Below are 21,381 nucleotides of genomic sequence, written 5' to 3' on the forward strand. Positions count from 1 at the left end.
TTCCCCATATGGTTTCTATGTTGCTGATGACCTGTTTCTGTAACAGTGATCAAAATATTCCGTTATTTGTACATTGTTCTTTTTACAAACTTCTAAAAAAAGAGGAGGAGGAGGTGGTTTCTAGATAGAAACCACCTTGTGCTGTAACGTTTTACAAATGCTACTTTGGTGTGCTAATGTTCACACTATTAGCTGAACCCGTGTGGATACACCTGTCAAACAGGAACTTGATTGAGTTGAGCGTAATATAGATTTCGATAGTTATACTAGATATAACTATCGAAATCTATATTCATCGCAGCCCATGGCGTCAGAATACGTAGAACAAAGAGTTTGCATTAAATTTTTCCAAAAACTTAGTTATTCTGATAGAAACCGTTGCTATGATCTGTAAAATGTGTTGATGAATCTATGAGTGATATAGAAATTAGAGTGGTTTAGAAGATTTTTAAAAACGTTGTGCTTTAGTTGAAAGTGATCCTTGTTCTAACAGGACTGCAATGACAAAAACTACTGAAAAAGTGGAATAAGTTTAATGTTTAATTAATGAGGATTATTTGAGAGTAAGAGAGTTAAAAGACGACCTTGGAATTCCAAAAAGTCAAGAAGTGGGGGATGAGCTGCACGATTGGAAAATTTATTCCACAGTTACTGTTTGTAAACCAAAAGAATTTATGAGTGGAACTCATCCAGGACAGTTTGGAAACAACCCAGAAATTTTGAAAAAAGTCATATTGGAAATGATTGATGGGATTTTCTCAATATCAACAGTCCTGAGATGAAAGCCCAATTTTCAGTGAAAGAAGTCTGAAGAGCTGAGAAAGCGAATTGAAAAAAAAATTGAAAATTGCTATGTAGAGCAATTTTGACTGGTTTTTTTATCAGGAAGGTGTAGTTCAATTTGAATATGCTCAGATCAGATTGTGAACAAAGAATATTTCATGGAATTTTTAAAGCGATCGTGTAATGTAATAAAGAAATGAGCTGCTTTGTGGAAAATTGCCACAAGCACGTGACAACAATGCACCTGCTCATTCATCGAGCAAATTATTATTCAACAATTTCTAATGAAACGTAGGATTTTACAAATTCATCAGCCCTCTCACACTACAGTTCTTATCTGGCTTGCTGCGGTTTATGGCTGTTCCCTAAATTGAAAAAGCGTCTAAAAGTAAAAACAATCGATGACACAAGAAATTAAAAAGAAAGTGACAGCAGTTGGTAGCTGTCTAGAAAAAAGAATACAAGGATTGCTTTCAAGGTGTAAATTCAAGGAGTGGGAGCGATTGGGCTTCCAAGGGGGAATATTTTAAAGGGGGCATCATCACCATTGACAAGGTATGAGTGAGACACTTTTTGGATGGACATTTAACTTGAAACTTAGATTTAGGGTTTGTATTTAGCAAATTAACATCACTGTATTCAGTTACTTCTGGTCTCGTGGATAATATGATTAATTACAGAATTTGTAAAAAATGGTATAGAAAGACGAGTTGTGAATGATGGCATGGAAGCGCTAATGCAATAGTACCTTGAGGAAGCTGTTACACAAATTACAAAAATTGTTATTAAGGTATTAGTTTAGAATCGCGTACAAAGATTAATGATTAAAAACTTTGCTGTACTATTGCTAATGCTGTTTGTTTTGAATTTATTGCTTGACAGTGTTTTTCCCTGTAGGTTTTTTGAGGATGCAAGACATTAAAGCCATTATAAAAATGATCTAACATCGTAAATGGTAAATTTGATTTAAACTACCCATTTTTTTAATTTACATTACATTTAAAAATAAAATGGTATTATAGTATGTAATGACATTTTTTAATTTTATGCCCATAAGTTTTTTTCAACAGTAACAGTCCAGTAGTAAGAAATTATATATATATATATATATATTATATATTTGAAGGTATTTAAAAACACTCAGAACCCTCTTTCCTGTCTTATGATAAAACCTTCCATTGTCCCAACATTTCTCATTCTAAATTTTCTACATTACTGTTTCCAGCTGCACTTACCTTAAAACTGAATTCTAAGATTCCAATTTTTTATTCTTTTTTAAAAGTACTCATTTTTGCCATTGTTGCTCGGTTTTCTTATTTATTGAGTTAGTTTATTTATTTATTTTTCTAATCGTATTCTAACCTATTAAAACATCAACACACAACTGTACTGATCTCTGATAATATCACTTTCTTTCATAGTTGATATTGTTATGGATATGTATTATTATAAAAATTATGGAATAGAATAGTTCAACAAATTCAATTTCATGTTGTACTCATTATTTACACAGTTCCTTCACTTTCTTCATAAAATTCATATTTACTTGTTAACTCTATTGTTATTGGTATTCGGTATTTATTGTAATAGTTTGTTTTCTTTAATACAATCTATGAATTTTTTTTACAGCATCCTGGAGGGGAAGAGGTATTACTAGAGCAGGCCGGTAAAGATGGTACTGAAGCGTTTGAAGATGTTGGACATTCTACCGATGCTCGGGAAATGATGAAGAAATATAAGATTGGTGAATTGGTTGAGGTAAGATACATTTTGTATTGTTAATGCATTAATGAATTCGTTCATAGATTTTTTAATTTTGTGGTGTATACAAACACGGTTAAATATTTTTAATTATCAGTATGTTCTTCCTTAATAATTAGTTTGACCTGAACATTTTTAAATAACTTTACATTTAAAAATTGATTCAGTAAAGTATGAAAAATTTTTTGTTGTAAGTATATGTACATAATGCTCGTTTGAGTCTTAGAGAACTTGAGAATTAGCTATCCATTTTTTAGTGAAGTTTGGAATGCAACTTCTAATCAACTACTTTTTGTTAGATGTTATCCGAACAAAATATGCTTGGTTATTGAAATAAAAAAAGAAAAAAAAACAAAAAATAGGTGAAACTGGAAAATGTTTTAGCTTTGTTTGATTTTCATCATGAATTAGAAGGAACTCTCCATTTTCTTGGGTGATATTCTTAAAAAATGATAAAATTAAAAATTTCATCAATACCCTGCTTACATGAGTTACTGTACCGTAATTATGGTTATAAATTTGTTCACCTGCCTCAGAAATCAAAGTAAATATCAACACAAACATACATATTCATGCATCCATACTTGTGTTTTTTATAGTCAGAAATACAGAACATCTGGTGTTCATAAATTTTGATCCGTTACAAAGTTCTTTAATTCAATAGTCAGGAATGTAAAAGTGTTTGTACCTGAACATGTGAAAAAGAGCTCTGACAGGTGTCAGAGGCACCTTACTGAATTTCATAATTATTGCATTTCCTGTTTTATTAAAATCGGTTCTTATTTAAAAATTTAGCAAGCATCATGTTCTTGACTAAGTCGGACTAGATCTAGTGAATATAGAAATTCTGTTAAAAAAGAATCAGACTTTTTTTCCTCTTGTAGGCGAGTGTTAACAGCTGTAAAGATCATCTCTCACATCCCAACCGCCAAACTCTTCTATGCTGTCAACTTTCCTTCTCGAAATTCCTTCCATCTCCACAGTCGACAACCTTCCTTCATCTCTTTTACTAGTTTCCCAAGCTTCTGACCTGTACAATAAAATGCTTTTGATAATATTTTTGTACTACCTATATTTAGTTACTTTTCATATCTCTTCAGACCACCACAAAGGATTGCAATTCTGGATAGCCATCTGCCTCAATGCTATACAATAATTAATATCTTTTACACTATTTCTTTCCTGTGATAATATAGAGCCAAGGTACTTAAACTTCTTACATGCCTCAATGATATTCCCATCTATAGTCGAGTCATCTCCTTTTGCCCCAGTAGCTAGATACTTCGTCTTACTAAAATTTATCTTCAAACTCCACTTAATATAGGTGTATATATATATATATATATATATATATATATATATATATTTTCACCATCCACCTCCACTACCATCCTACATTTTTCTAATACCTTATTCAAGTAAAGCTTAGAGTGGGAGAAAGGCAGCAACCTTGATGTTAACCTTTATTTACTTTAAAAAACTTTGACAGATGTTTTCCCATCTTAACAGCACTTTCTTGACTCCTTTTAAAGTCATAAGTTGCACTTAACTACATCGGATGAAGGCCACAGTTAGTTTACTTTCTTCATCTGCAGTTTCTTCACCGGCACATTTCATAATCCTTTTCTAGGTATTTGAAAATCACGGGTCTCCAGATTTCTTTTTTATTCCACCGGTGTTTATAAAGATATTTTAAGACACGGTTGACATTACTGCACAGTATGGGAACTGATAAACGATCCTTTGTCACACGTTTGTGACTATGATTAGTTTGCATAGTGTTCATTTAAAGTAGGTATTTAACGTGATTTTGGTGACGAATGGCTTTTCAAAAAATAGCAGCGAGATTTCTTTTAACTCTATAAAAATTTTACCAAAATACAAGTTATTTTGGTAACGGGGTTACGGGGAAGGAATCTGACCTGCTATAATGTTATGAGTGGTTCAGGCATTTTAAAAGCGGTTAAAAATCTACTGAAGATGATATTTGTCCAGGAATGCTATTGACATCAGTGGACACGTCCAAATTGTCTGGCAAACGATATGGTGATGTCAAATTGGCATTTAAAAGTTTGTGAGATAGCAGAAGAAATTGCTGTTACGATGGGTTCACGTAACAAAATCCTAACCGAAAAATTAGGAATGCGTCATGTTGCTACTAAGTTTGTTTTCAAATTCTTGACGCTAGCAGAAAGACAATCGTGAAGAATCTGTAAGGAACTGATGAATTATCCAAATGATGATGAAATATTTAGTCGACAATAGTAATTGGCAATGAGACATGAGTATAGGGTTACGATAAGACAACAGAATCTTAGTTGCCACTAAGGTGGGAGTTAGTTTTCTAAGTGGGTTAGAAAATCATCGCTATTACCCAGAAGTCGTCGGGTAAAAATGCGAGAAAGAAGCCTGAACTTCGGCATGACAACTCACGGTTACTTCATCGTGACAATTCATCAGCCCATGTGTATTGCTAATTTCCAAGCTTTTACAAATAATTCGTTCAGTAATCCTTTACCCGCTTCACCTGATCTTGTTGACTTTTTTTATTTCAAAAATTAAAATTGCTATTAAAAGGGCTGAGATTTGAGGCGGTGGAGTACGTAAGAAGAAATTTTCACAATATGTTGAAAACTATTTCAAAAGGCAGACTCTAGAGCTGTTTCATGAAATAAAAAAGACATTGGAAAGAGGCTTTGAAGGAGGTTAATTATATTATGCTGTAAACATTCAATAAATTTTTCTCTCTTTTTTTAGAAAAAGTTTATTCTAACAGACGTTGCATATTCACTATTGAGATGTTATGCAAGATAGTTGTCAAAATGCACAGAATTGGGTTCACGCATCTAAATTTATAGAACAGTGTCTTGTTTTTTACCAACATTTTGTAGAAAAGTACGTTATTAATTTCAGTCGCATGGTGGGATTGGGAGAATGAAATTGAATTTAAAAAATATATATATAATTTCTTTTATATGTACACACATCATTTTTTCTAAATTCAAATAATTCACCAACATATTGACCACTGTGCTAAATCAATTTCAATATAAACTGGAAACTTAACTACCAAAACACAGTAAACAGAAAAGTAAACTTATCAAATTAACACCGATAATTGACTTTTGCAGGATTCCGCATAATCAGTTTGTATTCAATTCTCCAATTTTATCAAAATCAATTATTTTGAAAAAAACTGTTATTTTTAAAAAAGTAAAAATTTAGAATTGCCTTAACTTCTAATTGTCTAAACTTCTATCAATTATTTATATTTACATGAACAATTACAGAGGGTAAATTTCTGATTCCCTGTTGAATAAAAGTTCAATTCTAAAATAAAAACATTCTTGGGCAGTTCTACACAAGTCTTCTTGTGCAGATCTGTCAAACAATTCTTTTATTTTAGATTTGAGCTTTTATTTAACAGTTTATTTTCAACAGGGAATCAGGAATTAATGTAGGTTCTATAATTGCCGATGGAAATATAAATAATTATCGATAGAACAACTAACTAAATACAACGAAGACTAATGCGTATTGTTTTACACGGGATACATTTACTATATGTAAAATATTAAAAAAATAATATGTACAAAAAACGGTTTAAATAATTATATTGTGTTACAGGGTTTTATTTAGGTACATTTAAAATTTATATTGTTTTATTATTTACCGAGCGAGTCAGAAATGTAGAAATGTCAGAAATGACTATACATGTAGCCACATGTATAGTCACATCGAGCGATGGTAATATTTACTTAACTCTCACCGCTTACTGAAAGCGTAAGTTAATGCTTTAGAAAGACAGCGGTTTAAAAAATCACTTTTGTTTTATGGTATACGACCGCTGGAATGGAACTAATTGCTTCTTTAATTGCTTTTCTTAGAACGGTGATTTCTTATGATTTCTAAGAGTAATTATTTTTTTTTTACTTCACAAATATTACAGACAATTCACACAGGTTGTGAGATCAGGGCAACAGACTGGCCATTCCATCAGTCTTCTTCCCAACAACCTGATTAGTAATTTGTGATGCAAAATACCTCTTTACGCAATCGCACAGTGAATTAGTGCAACATCCTGTTGGAGTAGTCTCCCTTTGTGTTCATCATTTTGAATCACTGTTACCGCAAATTCACAAAGATTTCAAAATATTGATCATTATTGATGGTTTCTTTCATTTTTTTGTATTCCTAATAATTCTTCCCATCTGATTGATCGTTGCCCAAACTGTGATCGATCTGCATTTTGAAAGTGTACCTTCAGTAACTTGAGAATTCTCTATAGCAAAATTATAACGGCTGTTTTGATCGTACTATTTGTTCATTCTGAACGTAATTTCATCAGAAAAGTGCAATTTATAAAACTAAAGTTCATTGTTTTCCGCATTTGCTATAAACAAATTCACCTAGTTCCAGTCACCTGGCAGAGTGCATCCTTGTTCGGTTTGACGGGATGGTAGCTTGCACGTCCCAAAACTGAAGACACTGGTTTTACTTATACCAGCTTGATTTGTGCATCTTGGTGGGCTGGTTGTGAACATTTCCGCAATTGTTACCGATGTTGCTTGATCTAGGTGCTACTGTAGATCCTTCCATTAAGTTTTATTTTCTGGATGTTTCCCATTGTAGGCAGTAGTTTTCTTCAGTTTTCAGATCGTAACGATGTTACAACTTGGCAAAATAATTAAAATTACAACTCGGCAGTATCGTAGTTTCTCACTCCTCCTTTGCAGCCACCCGCACTGCAAGTGTATCTTACTGCTCTGCGTGTTCAGCACCGGCTTGGATAATGATGTAAGCTCGAGTTCGTGACATATCTGATACAATAGAGAATGAATTTACAAGTTTAATATACCGTTCACCATTTCCCTCAGTAATATACAGCAGTTATTATACGTTTACTCCAGATGTGTAGCTGTACTTCTGACTCATCTTAAAATAAAAACGGCAATATTTTTCACTAATTTTAATTCGTGTTAAATGGATTAAAATAATATAATACATTCTTAATGTAATAATTTTTTAAAACTTTTAGTAAGTTACTTACCGGATAATAAAAAATGGTCGACGAAAGGAACTTTTTTTTAGTAAAAATTAATATTTATAATGAGGGGCATTTTATGAAAATAAAACGTACAATTTTAATTTAGAATCAAAATTAAATACAAAATAATTAAAAGTTACTGATAAGACTTGATAATTGTAATTTTTATTAAAAAAACGAAACATTCTTCTGGCACGTGATATTTGTTTATAATCCAAAGTACACATTAACAGGGTCTCATAATAAATATAATTATATTATTTGTCTATCGGTTTTAAAAAACGGTAGCATTTGTACGTTACTTGAATCGTCTTCTCATATTCTTGACAGCTTGTCTAATTTTATTCGAGGATACTTTTTTTTTGATTGCATGAAATAAACATTTGCATTCACGTACAGAATTTTGAGTTTTGTAACCTCCATTTTTTTTGGGATTACATCCTCTGAGAAATCTTTGAACGAAACAATTATAGTTTCTAGTTTATAGTAAAGGGAGTATGAGTAAGAAGCATTGTTTTTTAGCATATAAACAGTTTGGCTACTTGTTATTCAAAACCAAATTTATGACAGTAAATTCATCGATTGAAATTTGCGATCAAAGTAAAATATACATGTATATTTTTATAACATTTTTTTAGTATTCCTACATTCATCAGATGCGATGGTTAATACTGATAAATAATAATCGTAATATGTTATGTACAAGGTGCGGTAATAACAAATCCTGCCGGTTGTGAAGTTTTATCGGCGATTAGATTTCTAAACGTAAGAGGACATAATTTTTCTGACATTCACTCTCAGTTGTGTGAAACATACTGGCCTACTGCAATGAATGAAGGAAAAGTGAGGCGATTGTGTCGTGAGTTTAAGGAAGGTTATTCAAACGTTCATGAAGAACAGAGAAGTGGTGGCGTAGCATCCGGGCTGATGATCTTGTTGAACATGCGAATGTAAAAGGGAAAGAAAATTGTCGCTTTTTGATAAGCTGTCTTTCTATAAGCTATTTGCTAGAAGTTTCAAAGATAACATCATCGAGAATGCGACTGACACTCTAGGCTATCATAAACCGTGCGCACGATGGTTGCCGAGAATGTTGACAAGTGCTCACAAAGATTACATAATGACATCTGCATGTGCTTTTCTTGACCGCTTTAACCGCAAGGGAGACAAATTTTTTTTCATATCGTTACCGGTGACGAAATGTGGATTTCATACGTCAACGCCGAGGTGAAACAACAGTCTGTGCAGCCGCTTCATTCCGATTCACCTAAAGTAAAAAAATTCAAACAAGCCCGGTCTCAAAGGAAAATCACGGTAACTGTATTCTGGGACAAAAGTGTGCTTTTGATTGATTTCATGGAACCTGGAATATCCGTCGCATCGCACCTATTATGAAACATTTTCTTAACTGCATCGTGCCATTCAAAACCGACAACTGGGAACACTAAGAACAGGAATTGTTCTTCACTATAACGCACATCCGTACAAGCCGCATGTGCGATAAAGAATTTGGATGGGAAATTTTTTATTATCCTCCTTACAGTTCTTATCTTGTACCCGGCGAGTATTATCTCTTCCTACTCCTCAAAAACCGGCTTGCGTCTAATAAGGAAAGTGAAGAGTTGAAAATCTGTGCAAAATTGGCCGCAATCCCACGCGCTGGAATTTTATGCAGCGGGTATGAAGAAGTTTGTTTCGTGATATCAAAGTGTTTGGAACAAAGTGGTGATTAAGTAGAAAATAAAATAAATATGTAAGTATATGAAACCGTTAATAAATTTTGTATTTTTTTAACTCGTCTCATTTTGTTACCGATTGGCTCTTACCTCTGAACCGCGCCTCGTATCTTTTCAGTAGATTATTTAAGGTTTCCTGCGAATATCTTGTATAAACAAGATTACCCATCCTTTTTTAGTTAATAAAGAAAATAAGATTTTAAATCTGATAAATATTTCCATCTTGAAATCTTGAATATACGATTTGATTTTATTCTGCAGTGTTATAGCTGATAATTTTTAATTAAAATTATAATAATAATAAACTTTGTTTGGATAAATATATGCGTAGTACATACCCAAAACAAAAAATCTCTACTTATATCTACCGTAAATCAAATTAGATTTCCTGTAATCTCATTTCTATATGGTATTGAGTTCAGTAAATGGTAAAGATGACCTGCCAAATTAAAAAGGAGCACACATTATCGATACAAAACTAATATTAAAAATAAACTTCACCATTAAATCTTGTTCAACATCCAGGAGTATTAAGTAAAAATAACATGGTCCTTTTGTTAATTATTCAAACTAAATCATCAGCTTGTGAGCTTCAAATATATAGGAGTAACATGATCGAACCGATCGATATTTGTTTCATTTACCAATAATAGAAGCGACTTGTGTTGTTTCAACATCTTTTGATTGTAAGGATGCATAAACCTATATCAGTGAAAAAATAAATTAAATCTTCTAGTTCTTAATACTAATTTTCATTTTCTTCCGACCTTTATAACTCATTTCAAAAGTAAATTTGAGGAAATAGTTTGGAGTTTTTCAGCCGAACATTAGGTCACTGTTTTTTATCGGCACTGTCAATTAAATGTAATTCTCCTCTGCTCCAAGCGCACTCCAGAATTATAATTTGGGTTTTATTTGCTGTTCACGGTACTATAAAAATACTTTCCTAGAGATTTAGAAACGAAAAAAATTTTTGTTTTTACTATTTGGAGTTTTTTCTTAGTCTTGCAGATTATCCATTTTCAAAATTTATTTGGTCGATGTGGATTCTAGTGAAATGTGAATTTGTATTATTTTATTTTCTGAATAATAAAGAACCCAAATCTTTGCATTTTCCACAATCGATTAAAAAGAAAACTCCATATATCTTTTTATATTATTATTTACAATAGCAGTTTTTTTTTTTATAGACGGTTATGTAACCCTGTAGAATTTTCCACAGGTAAATACTATTACCGAATACAAATACTTCACGGTCTCGATCTTTTCTCAGCAGTAAAATAAGGTTTCAGTTTTTTATACCTAAGTGGTTACGAATTAGAAAAAACTTTTGCCGTATTCAACACAAGAGCATTCGATTTTTTTGCACATCAGCCGTGAATTATCCAGAATAATGATGTCATCTGCATACGACATCAGCTTCTTGTCATCCGTTATTCTCACTCGTAGTTCATGCTTGTAAAGAAATTGATATCGATGAACAAACTAAAAAGCAAGTGACCCTAGATAGTAACAGGGATTTCTCGTAATAACTTATTACTTCCTTTGATAACAATTACAGCTTTATCGTATGTCCTTTTAAGAGTTCTTATCGTCTTGCGACTTACACCTAACGTATACAGTCTATTCCACCGTCAACTATATTATTATTTATCTATTTCACTATTAATCGATTATTTAGAAGTTGCATGAAACACGCTGTGGAAATCGACGAATGTACTGGAGATTTCAGTATTCTCACGTCGAATGAAAACTTGCGATTTAATACATGTAACTTGCGCGCGCACTAACTTTCTCGCCGTTACACAAATCTTCTCCGATCATCCAGTGCTTTCTAATCGGACTAAGTAGTGCGATTACAAAAACCCGGACCGCACTGTTTAACGATTTAAGAAAGGGTTCATACCATTCATTTGAACCTTTATTATTATAGTAAAGAAGATCATTTGCGCGCGACTGTTTCATTCTAAAAGAATAATTTTCCCAATACTCCAATCTAAGAAAACCTTTTCCGTCTCCTTTCTAGGCTTACTTGCCGCCTCGTGTGTAGAGTTCACTTCAGAGTCTAGCGACGAATTAAAACTGCACGGAAGACGATTAGATATTTCCATCGACGATAACACTTTTAGTCTACGATCCGTTCTACTAACGGCTCTGTTGTTTAGATCGTGTACTACACTTATTCCGTGGAAGTGAAAACCGGTAAACTGCACGGGAAAATCTCTCGGTTCTCTCTACTATTAATTTATTATTTTTTATTCCTCTTAAATTAATCGCATCGTTATTTGAGCCTAGCAGGGGCAAATAAATGTGAAGAATACAGAACAATTAGTTTAACTAGTCATGCATCAAAAATCTTAACTAGAATTTTATACAGAAGAATTGAGAGGAGAGTGGAAGAAGTGTTAGGAGAAGACCGATTTGGTTTCAGGAAAAGTATAGGGACAAGGGAAGCAATTTTAGGCCTCAGATTAATAGTAGAAGGACGATTAAAGAAAAACAAACCAACATACTTGGCGTTTATAGACCTAGAAAAGGCTTTCGATAACGTAGACTGGAATAAAATGTTCAGCATTTTAAAAAAATTTGGGTTCAAATACAGAGATAGAAGAACAATTGCTAACATGTACAGGAACCAAACAGCAACAATAACAATTGAAGAACATAAGAAAGAAGCCCTAATAAGAAAGGGAGTCCGACAAGGATGTTCCCTATCGCCGTTACTTTTTAATCTTTACATGGAACTAGCGGTTAATGATGTTAAAGAACAATTTAGGTTCGGAGTAACAGTACAAGGTGAAAAGATAAAGATGCTACGATTTGCTGATGATATAGTGATTCTAGCCGAGAGTAAAAAGGATTTAGAAGAAACAATGAACGGCATAGATGAAGTCCTACGCAAAAACTATCGCGTGAAAATAAACAAGAACAAAACAAAAGTAATGAAATGTAGTAGAAATAACAAAGATGGACCACTGAATGTGAAAATAGGAGGAGAAAAGATTATGGAGGTAGAAGAATTTTGTTATTTGGGAAGTAAAATTACTAAAGATGGACGAAGCAGGAGCGATATAAAATGCCGAATAGCACAAGCTCAACGAGCCTTCAGTAAGAAATATAATTTGTTTACATCAAAAATGAATTTAAATGTCAGGAAAAGATTTTTGAAAGTGTATGTTTGGAGTGTCGCTTTATATGGAAGTGAAACTTGGACGATCGGAGTATCTGAGAAGAAAAAATTAGAAGCTTTTGAAATGCGGTGCTATAGGAGAATGTTAAAAATCAGACGGGTGGATAAAGTGACAAATGAAGAGGTATTGCGGCAAATAGATGAAGAAAGTAGCATTTGGAAAAATATAGTTAAAAGAAGAAACAGACTTATAGGCCACATACTAATGCATCCTGGAATAGTCGCTTTAATATTGGAAGGACAGGTAGAAGGGAAAAATTGTGTAGGCAGGCCACGTTTGGAGTATGTAAAACAAATTGTTGGGGATGTAGGATGTAGAGGGTATACTGAAATGAAACGACTAGCACTAGATAGGGAATCTTGGAGAGCTGCATCAAACCAGTCAAATGACTGAAGACAAAAAAAAATTGAGCCTATATCCGGATGCAAATTAACCTGAAAAAAAAAATCATTAGCTGATTAAGCTTTGAAATTCTGGTATTGAAATTTCCTACAATTGATAGAGCAAGGGGATAGATATCTTCTTTCAGCTTCTGATAGTTCTATTAAATAATCCATTTTTTTCCGGTTTCCAATAAATGTTGTGTATTATTAGAAGACATCGTGTACATTAATTTTAACTAATAACCGTAAATTGGAAACCTCCAGTCGTTGTGTTTTATATCGTTAATTTTTGTTTACCAAAATCGCCAAACATGTTTAGGTTTTTTATTTTATTTTTCTCTAGTGGCTGGAGAAAAAAAATCACCTAACCCTGTAAATATGTCGGGAATAAATCTAAACATCGGTTACAAGAATCTCCTGAAGACAAACAGCTTCATATTGCAGTAGAGTTTGATTAATAAAATAATCGGTTTGATTAAAAAAAAATAAATAAATAAATAAAATTTCTACACCGTATTGCAGAATTATAACACCTACCGAATCATGTTGACAACATCGGAAACGAAGGATTCATATGGTCAATTTGTTCATTTTCTTTTGGGTATTTTCCTTGAGTGTTGTGCTTTTCTTTGTAAAAAAAAACCCAAAGTTCCTTTTTTCAATTTACAGAATTTCTTTTTCTTAGATTGTTTATTTACGACATCAGCTGATGATTTTGTAGAGCGTGTGAGACATTCCTGATACACTTTAAACTTTCTCCGTTGTATTCTATTCGTTTTCCGTTTTAATTTTATATCTTCCCTTTACCCTGCTCTATAAAATACTTGAAATATTTTTGAATATTACTGGCTATTTAAGATTTCATGTTTCTCACGACCAGGCGCTAGCAATAATAAAATCGGTTGGTGTGTTTGCCTATTTGTTTTACCTGGCCTGAATACAGTATTTTTATCCTGTTTTAATAACTTATTTATTTATCGGTGTCGTTAATGTAATTTTCATTTAAATCTGTAATTCCTTCGTTTAGAGGTTCTTCAATACAGTGTGTTATTTCGTAGGAAATTTTAAAGATTACTTCTTCGGAATTTTCTGCTTCATTATTTCTAGTTTCTGCGACCGGTCTTTTAATTTTTTATTTTCTCCATCTACTACTTGATTTTAATTTAATTTCTACCGATCGATTTGATCTTATTTTCATTTATACTTGTGGTAAGTACAACTAAATGTTTGCCGTGTAATTTGTTCTCTAATTGTTTCTTTAACCTTACACTTAAAAATTCTTTCACATCTACCGATAATAACCTCAATTTTTCATAAAATCCATATTACTAATAAAATTTTAATTTTCTAAAATAAATTTATCGGTTATAAAATAAAAAATAAAAATCATTCTTTTTTCTGTTTTTTTTTATTTTCGAGATCTGAAACTTCTTTCGTACACATTTTTCCCTTTTACATCAAAATCAACATTTATAATAATCTCAGGTTGTTACAGTTGAAAATCTTATGTCTATGAAACGATAAATAGTTTTGCAAAGTTAAAACAGTACGGTAGTTCAAAAAGAATGGAACACTTTAACTTGAATAATACAAGTTAAAGTTATGAATTATTTAATAACGATTAAAAAACAGCGATTAGATTCCCTGAATTAAATTGTTGAACGTTAAATTATCTTTTCCAAGAATATTGATATTAATATAATAGAATTAATTTTGATCACGATTACTAAATACAAAGTACAATTAATATCACTTCATGTATGGACATCCTCTTTGTTTCTGTTTTATTCTATTTTCTTCTTTCAATTATCAGAAAACTAAATACGAATTAACTCTTTTACCTTCACCGTAATCCCAAACGAACGAGAATTTATTATCGCTAACCGAAATTAACCTCCAAAAAAGAACGAATAAACACGATTTCCTTTATTATCCCGTCTACTCAAGTCCTAATTTATAAATTAACATTATTATAATTAAAAAAAAAAAGTCATTCTTTTAATTATTATATTTTATTAATTATCGGCGCTACTTTAGCGTGCGGTCTACAGTCTTCATTAGAGGTGTGAAGTAGCATCGGTCCTATCTTCCCGGTTATCGTTCCAATTTATTTATTCTAGATAGTAAACTAATATAGATTATACTAAATCGTATATAATTTGTACGTTTAATGTTAATTAAACGTACAGTTTATCCTACAAAGCGAGCGTTAGGGTAAGTTTGGTTTTTTTGTTTTTTTTTTCATTTAGCGTGATGGAACTACCGCAGTGTCCGGCCGTCATACCTAACGGAAGGAGCAAAGATGTTCGTATCGCTCCTCGGAGCCATGCAGGCCCTAAATGGCCGAACCGTAACACCCCCGGGTATGTGGGGGTTGAACGCGCTAAACCGTTCGGTTAGATCATCGTCCTCTGAAGTATTACCTTACGCCGGTTCCGGAGGTTAAACAGAAAAAGAGAGGTTATGTTTATATAATCCACCGGATTGGTCTAGCGGTGAATTCGTCATCGCAAATCAGCTGCTTTCGAAGACGAGAGTTGTGAGGTTCAGTTCTTAGTAAAGGCAGTTACTTTTATGCGGATTTGAATACTTTAACTTGGATACCGGTGTTCTTTGGTGGTTGAGTTTCAGTTAATCGCACATCTCAGGAATGGTCGACCTTAGATTATACTTCATTAACTCATATATATCATCCTCATTAATTCTCTGAAGTAATACCTTACGGTGTTCCGGAGTCTAAACAGAAAAAAAAGGTTATGTTAATTAATATATTTACAAATTTCAGTACACGCAAACATTACCCGACCGAAATCGATCTTTCTTTCCTTTTTTCTTTCTTTTCCTGTTTAGCCTCCGGTAACTACCGTTTAGATAATACTTCAGAGGATGAATGAGGATATATGTATGAGTGTAGATGAAAAGTAGTCTTGTACAGTCTCAGTTCGACCGTACCTGAGATGTGTGGTTAATTGAAACCCAACCACCAAAGAACCACCGGTATCCACAATCTAGTATTCAAATCCGTGTAAAAATATGTGGCTTTTACTAGGACTTGAACGCTTCGACTTCCAAATCAGCTGATTTGGGAAGACGCGTTAACCACTAGACCAACCCGGTGGGTTTTACGCAAACATTACCTAACTGAACTCGATCTAACCCTCGCTAACTTGAGTACAGTTATATACACAATGGTTCGGTAGATCTCATGATGATAGTACACTGCGTTCTAAAGTAGCACCTAATTTTTATTCTTTAATTTTATTTTTCAATAATTTACGAATTATTTTTTAAAAGTTCGGTTGTTTTGTTCTCGTAATATTGGCAACTGTTGCAAGTAATACTCGTACATTGTTATTTTTTTTTTTTTAATTTCACGAATTTCATCGTAATGAAAATTGATTTGTTAATAAACTAATTTGTCGTGCTAATCGTATATTATACAGATTGAACAATTTTTTTAAATTACATTTTTTCCCTTCATATCGGCCAATTAGAAATTTTGTCAAATTTTATTTTTATTAACTAAGCGTCAGTTAACGTTTCTTTTGTTATAACATTTTAAGCGTTGAGCCAAATCACATTCTGTTATGCGTGCATCAGACGAAAACATAACAGTACGATAATACTAATTTAATTTAATTTAGCGCAATCCATCCGAGAAAAACTTTTCTACTTTTAACATAAAAATTATGTAAAAAAATAACTTGTAATACGAAAATTGTGATAAAATTATATATATATATAGAGTTTCTTACAAATAGAAATTCTAAGAAAGTACGTTACCGCTATATTAAAAATTTTACCAAGTTAAACAGAAAGAAATATTTGTTACCTCGATGTATTTCTTCAATACCCGATTGAAGTCTGTTGACAATAACCTACCGTCTGTTGAACTATTGCCGCCATCGTTTCCCAAATTTACTACTATTTCTTTAATAATATTTTCACACATTCTCTGCTTGCCGTTTTTTTCTTCTTTAATTACATTTTGAATACGATTTTCCCAAGCGTTTGCATCTACTCTATTAACACCGATAGGTAGAATTTTGACATCGCTTGACTTAAATGTTTTGCTGTTAACCCCGATGTAGCCTTTGACTTGTGCCCGTTTCAATTCTACGGGGTTAAAATTGCAACGGTATGGAGGAAGACGCTAAACGGCACATTTTTTTAACTTTTCTATTTCATCTACTTTATAAGCAGTATTTTTTGGTTTAACTGATTTTACTAATCTTAAAAGTTCTACTTTTAACGTGCGTTCGGTGTTCGGGATTTTCTTTGATTTTAACCGATCGGCCATTTCTGATTTTCGGACCCTTTAGAATTTTTCAGTTTTCCGGTTACGGTACGACGCATTTCCATTACTTTGACGGATCCTTCAGCAATAGTTTCGACAATTTTTGAAACCGCTGCGTAAATTGTCATCGTTCATTTCATCGTGATACTTTTCAGAATATCTGGATTCTGATACCCGTAAACCATCGTTCAAAATCCCCGTTTTCACTTTTCATGTGCGTAACTATTAATAATTTACCTTTTACAGGCGGGATTAAAACCCCGGCTGACAAACCTTTCGTAAAAGCGTCTTTTGCGTTCTTTATTTCTTTATCCACCTGTACCCGTACATGTCCCGCATTAATCTAAGTTTCATCTAAACATTAAATTGTTTATTCTTTTCAAAAAATCGTTTAATTTCTCTTACACATTTCCTAAGCCGCGAAATAATGTCTTCGCGTTCGATCAATAAAGAATTATTTTTTCTGGACGTGAAACAAAATTCATTGATTTTAAAATACGATGCACTTCTAGATAATTCAGGAATCGGTAATCACCGTATTTAATACTTCGTTCGAGTTAGTAAGCTCGCTATTGAAATAAAATGAATGAAGTTTTTTCTGATTCCGGTTTAGTAAAATCTTTCAACTTTTCAATCGTTTTCACACGCTAACATGCTTACCATCATCAATTTTGTGTTTCTTTATTATATTAAAAATTGTTCTTTCGCTAACGCCCGTTGCAGTACTTGCTTTCCGGGCAATGTCTTACTGGAGTTTCAAGGTTATCTTGTTTATGTTTGTATATACGTTGCTGATTATTTTTTTCGAAGCTACTTAAGCGTTTTCCTGGTTTATGTTTCACTCATTTTTAAAACCCGATCGGCCCAAAAACACAAGTAAATTAAAATTAATGTAAATAATATTGAATAAAACTGTTGTTAAAATGGACTCTAAAACTGTATCGTACCGTATGGAGTAACACGTTAAGACAGACTGAAAAACTTTCTCGCTGAACTGATTAATGGCGTGAAGCATTACAAGTGATATCGTTATTAAACATCGATAACAAAGACTTTATAAAATTTTAATTTGCTTCTTGGCATACCGTGGCGCCAGACAAGTGGTAGCTTAACAGTACATTACTATATTTGGACTTGCACGTAAGACTGACAGAATGATTCAGCCTAAACTACTAAGATATAACTTGTAAATGCTGAATTCATATATACAGGCGATTTTTTAGTCCTGTTACCCAATTGTTAATGTCTGGTAATTTTTTTTTCTAAGAAAGGGAAATTTTGTTTTTGACACGAAGTTGGTGGCGCTACTCAACCGGTATAGATACGGCAGTGTGAGTTGATTCTCCTTGGGCTGTCTAAACTTTTGTGCTGTTTCCGGTCGTGTTACGAACAGGATGTCTTTTACCATAGAACAACGAGTTTTCATTCTTGAACAATATTTTGCTACGAAATCGTACGCGAGTGTAAAAGAATCATTTCAAATTAAATGTGTTTGTGTTCCTCCGCCAGAAAAAATGTCAGTTTCTAGGCTAGGAAACCGATTTCGAGAGACAGGTAGTGTTTGCGAAAGAACACATAGTGTCGATCAACTCGCTTGACAGATGACGTTTTAGAGAATGTGAAAACAAGATTGCTCAATTCTCCTCGGAAATGTTTACGAAAACTTTCCGCGCAAGTTGGTTTGTCATATTCGAGTGTTCAGAAAGCCGCTAAAAAATTGAAATTGTATCCGTATCGCGTACGATTAGTCCAAGAACTTCAGCCTCCAGATTTAAACAAACGATTGCAGTATTGCCGTCGGTTTAGGTCTCTGGTAAACGATAACGGAATTGAATTTTTAAACACAGTGTTCTTTAGTGATGAGCTTGGATCCATTTTGATGGTTATGCGAACAGTCAAAACTGTCGAATTTGGGCGGTTGAAAATCCTAACGTTTTACAAGACAAATCTTTGCATACTGAAAAAAATTGGCGTGTGGTGTGCGATATCTCGTCATCGTGTAGTCGGACCCATATTCCTCGAACAGACAGTAAATGGCGAAGTATACAGGAATATTGTGCGCCAATTTGTGTCCCTCCTCAAGAACCTCTAGAATGGTATTGCTGGTTTCAGCAAGACGGCGTTACATGCCACAAGTATCGAGAAACCGTTTCTGCAAGAGTTCTTTGATGATCGAATAATAAGCAAGGGCTTATGGCCTCCAAGGTCCCCAGACCTCACATCTCCTGACTACGTTTTGTGAGATTATATTAAGTCCGAGGCCTTCAAAAACAATCCTCACACTATTGATGAACTTAAGTCCATATTACAGATTTAATCACGAATATTTCCAATGCAACTCTTAAAAAGGTTTCTGCTAATATGCTGAAAAGAGTCCGTGCGGTTATAACCGCAAGGGGTGGGCATTTTGAGCATATTCTTTAACAATTATGTAAGTTATAGTTTTTTATTAAATCTCTTTTGTAAGTAACAAATACATTTTTTATTCCACCTAAACTTCCCTTTCTTAAATTACATTTAAAATTGGGTAACAGGACTAAAAAATCACTCTATATATGCTGTACGGTTTCGTGACATAAGGATTAGTTTGGTTGTTTTTGTTAGCTGTATGTGTAACAAATAGATAGAATTTGAGAGAAAAGTGTAAATTTTACTTTAGTTTTTGTTTCCTTAATATTGGACAATTTGATCAGAAAATATTTTGGATTGAATCTTGTCTGGCAGCAGACCTTTGCTTTTGCTTCTGATCCCTATTTCGAATCCGTTCACTCGACCACCTTCAGGGTTTTTGGAAATTTCTAGTGTTTAGGGATTTGACCGTATCAGATTAGTCTGGTACCAAGTTTGAAGTTTCTAGGGTTTCTGGAAACGCTTCATTAATTCATTAAATCTTTTATTAGGCAGTATGCGCCAGAATGAAATCCCATATTTCACAGGTTAATAAAAGAAAAACGGTAAAAGATACGAAAAACCTTTTATTTCTGCAAAGCACATACATAAAGTTTTGTTTTACTTAGATTTTAAATGTCATTTTTATGGCGGCTGTCACAAGCGACACACATTCGAAGCCGTTCCTGAAAGTGTTGCATCAGACCTCCTGCATATGTTGAGGATAGCGTTGGGAACTTCTCTTATCGCGTCCTTAAGTTGTTGAAGCGTTTGTGGGCGATTTTTGAAAACGTCACCTTTCAGATAGCCAAACAAAAAAATTGCAGGAGAGCGAGATGGCCACTCCGGTAACGAAATTAGATGTCACGGAATCATTTCTTGTAAAACGGCACGAGAGCGACATTAGTGTCGGATGTTGCCCCATCGTGTTGAAACCAGACCTCCTCCGATTCATCTTCATCGAATTCTGTTAATCGGGGCAGGAGAAAGTTTTTCAACATGTCACCACCACGATGCCCAAAGCACACCATTCTTCACTTTCGGGCTGTGAAGAGGTCTTTGGTGAGGCTGCTAGAGGGTTGTCTCCGATGCCCAGTATCGAGATTTTGCTTGTTTACGGTGCCTGAAAGGTAGAAATGAGCTTCTTCGCCGCTCTACACAGCAGCTTACAGGTGTTCGGGGGCACACCTGAAAGGATTCTCTGTCTCAAAGTTGTCCACCTTCCCCAGTCTTGCCCACTTATTTCTGTGCACGTGCAAATTCAAATCGGCGTGAAAAATTTACGTCGCATATCGATCGTTTATCCCGAGTGCAGAAGCATTTTTCGAGCCGATCGGCTTGGTGATGCTCTATAGATCTCACAGCAGTTACGTTTTCAGGTGTTCTGACAGCCAAGTTCGGCCAGGCGGTCATCTCAGTAACGCCGAACCAACCGCCTTTGCATTTGCGATCCACTTCGATATCGGTTTTCGATCTGGAACGTCCGGGCTTGCCGTTAAATGGAAGCGGGTACGAAATACTCTGCGTCGCATTCAGCTTACTGACAAACTTCGTTCTCTGCCCGTGTGAAAGGGTTCTCTCAACCCTTCTACCCTCTCTCTGTCCGCTCAATGACCTTGCGAAGTTGTGGATTTGATTCTGCTGTTCCCGATATATTTTTCCACGTCGCATTTTTGTCGTACTTTTACGGGTTTGGGCTAGCCGAAGAATGTAGTTCTGCATCAAAACTGTATCTTTAATCGGATAAAAGTTTTAAACCTGAAAAATTGCAGCGCTCAGATATCATACGGTTTAT

General features: G+C 33.8%; 1 protein-coding gene across 2 annotated transcripts in view; it reads left to right on the forward strand.

Moving 5' to 3' along the window:
• Positions 1 to 21,381, forward strand: part of Cyt-b5 (Cytochrome b5) — a 79,489-nt gene that overhangs the window by 18,906 nt on the left and 39,202 nt on the right. For both annotated transcript variants that reach the window (XM_075371802.1, XM_075371801.1), the window contains exon 2: positions 2,413 to 2,541. In XM_075371802.1, coding sequence (XP_075227917.1) covers positions 2,413 to 2,541 — 129 coding nt within the window. The remainder of the gene's footprint in view (positions 1 to 2,412; positions 2,542 to 21,381) is intronic.

The sequence above is a fragment of the Lycorma delicatula genome, chromosome 7 (genome assembly GCF_047948215.1).
Source record: "Lycorma delicatula isolate Av1 chromosome 7, ASM4794821v1, whole genome shotgun sequence".
NCBI classification, from domain to species: domain Eukaryota; kingdom Metazoa; phylum Arthropoda; class Insecta; order Hemiptera; family Fulgoridae; genus Lycorma; species Lycorma delicatula.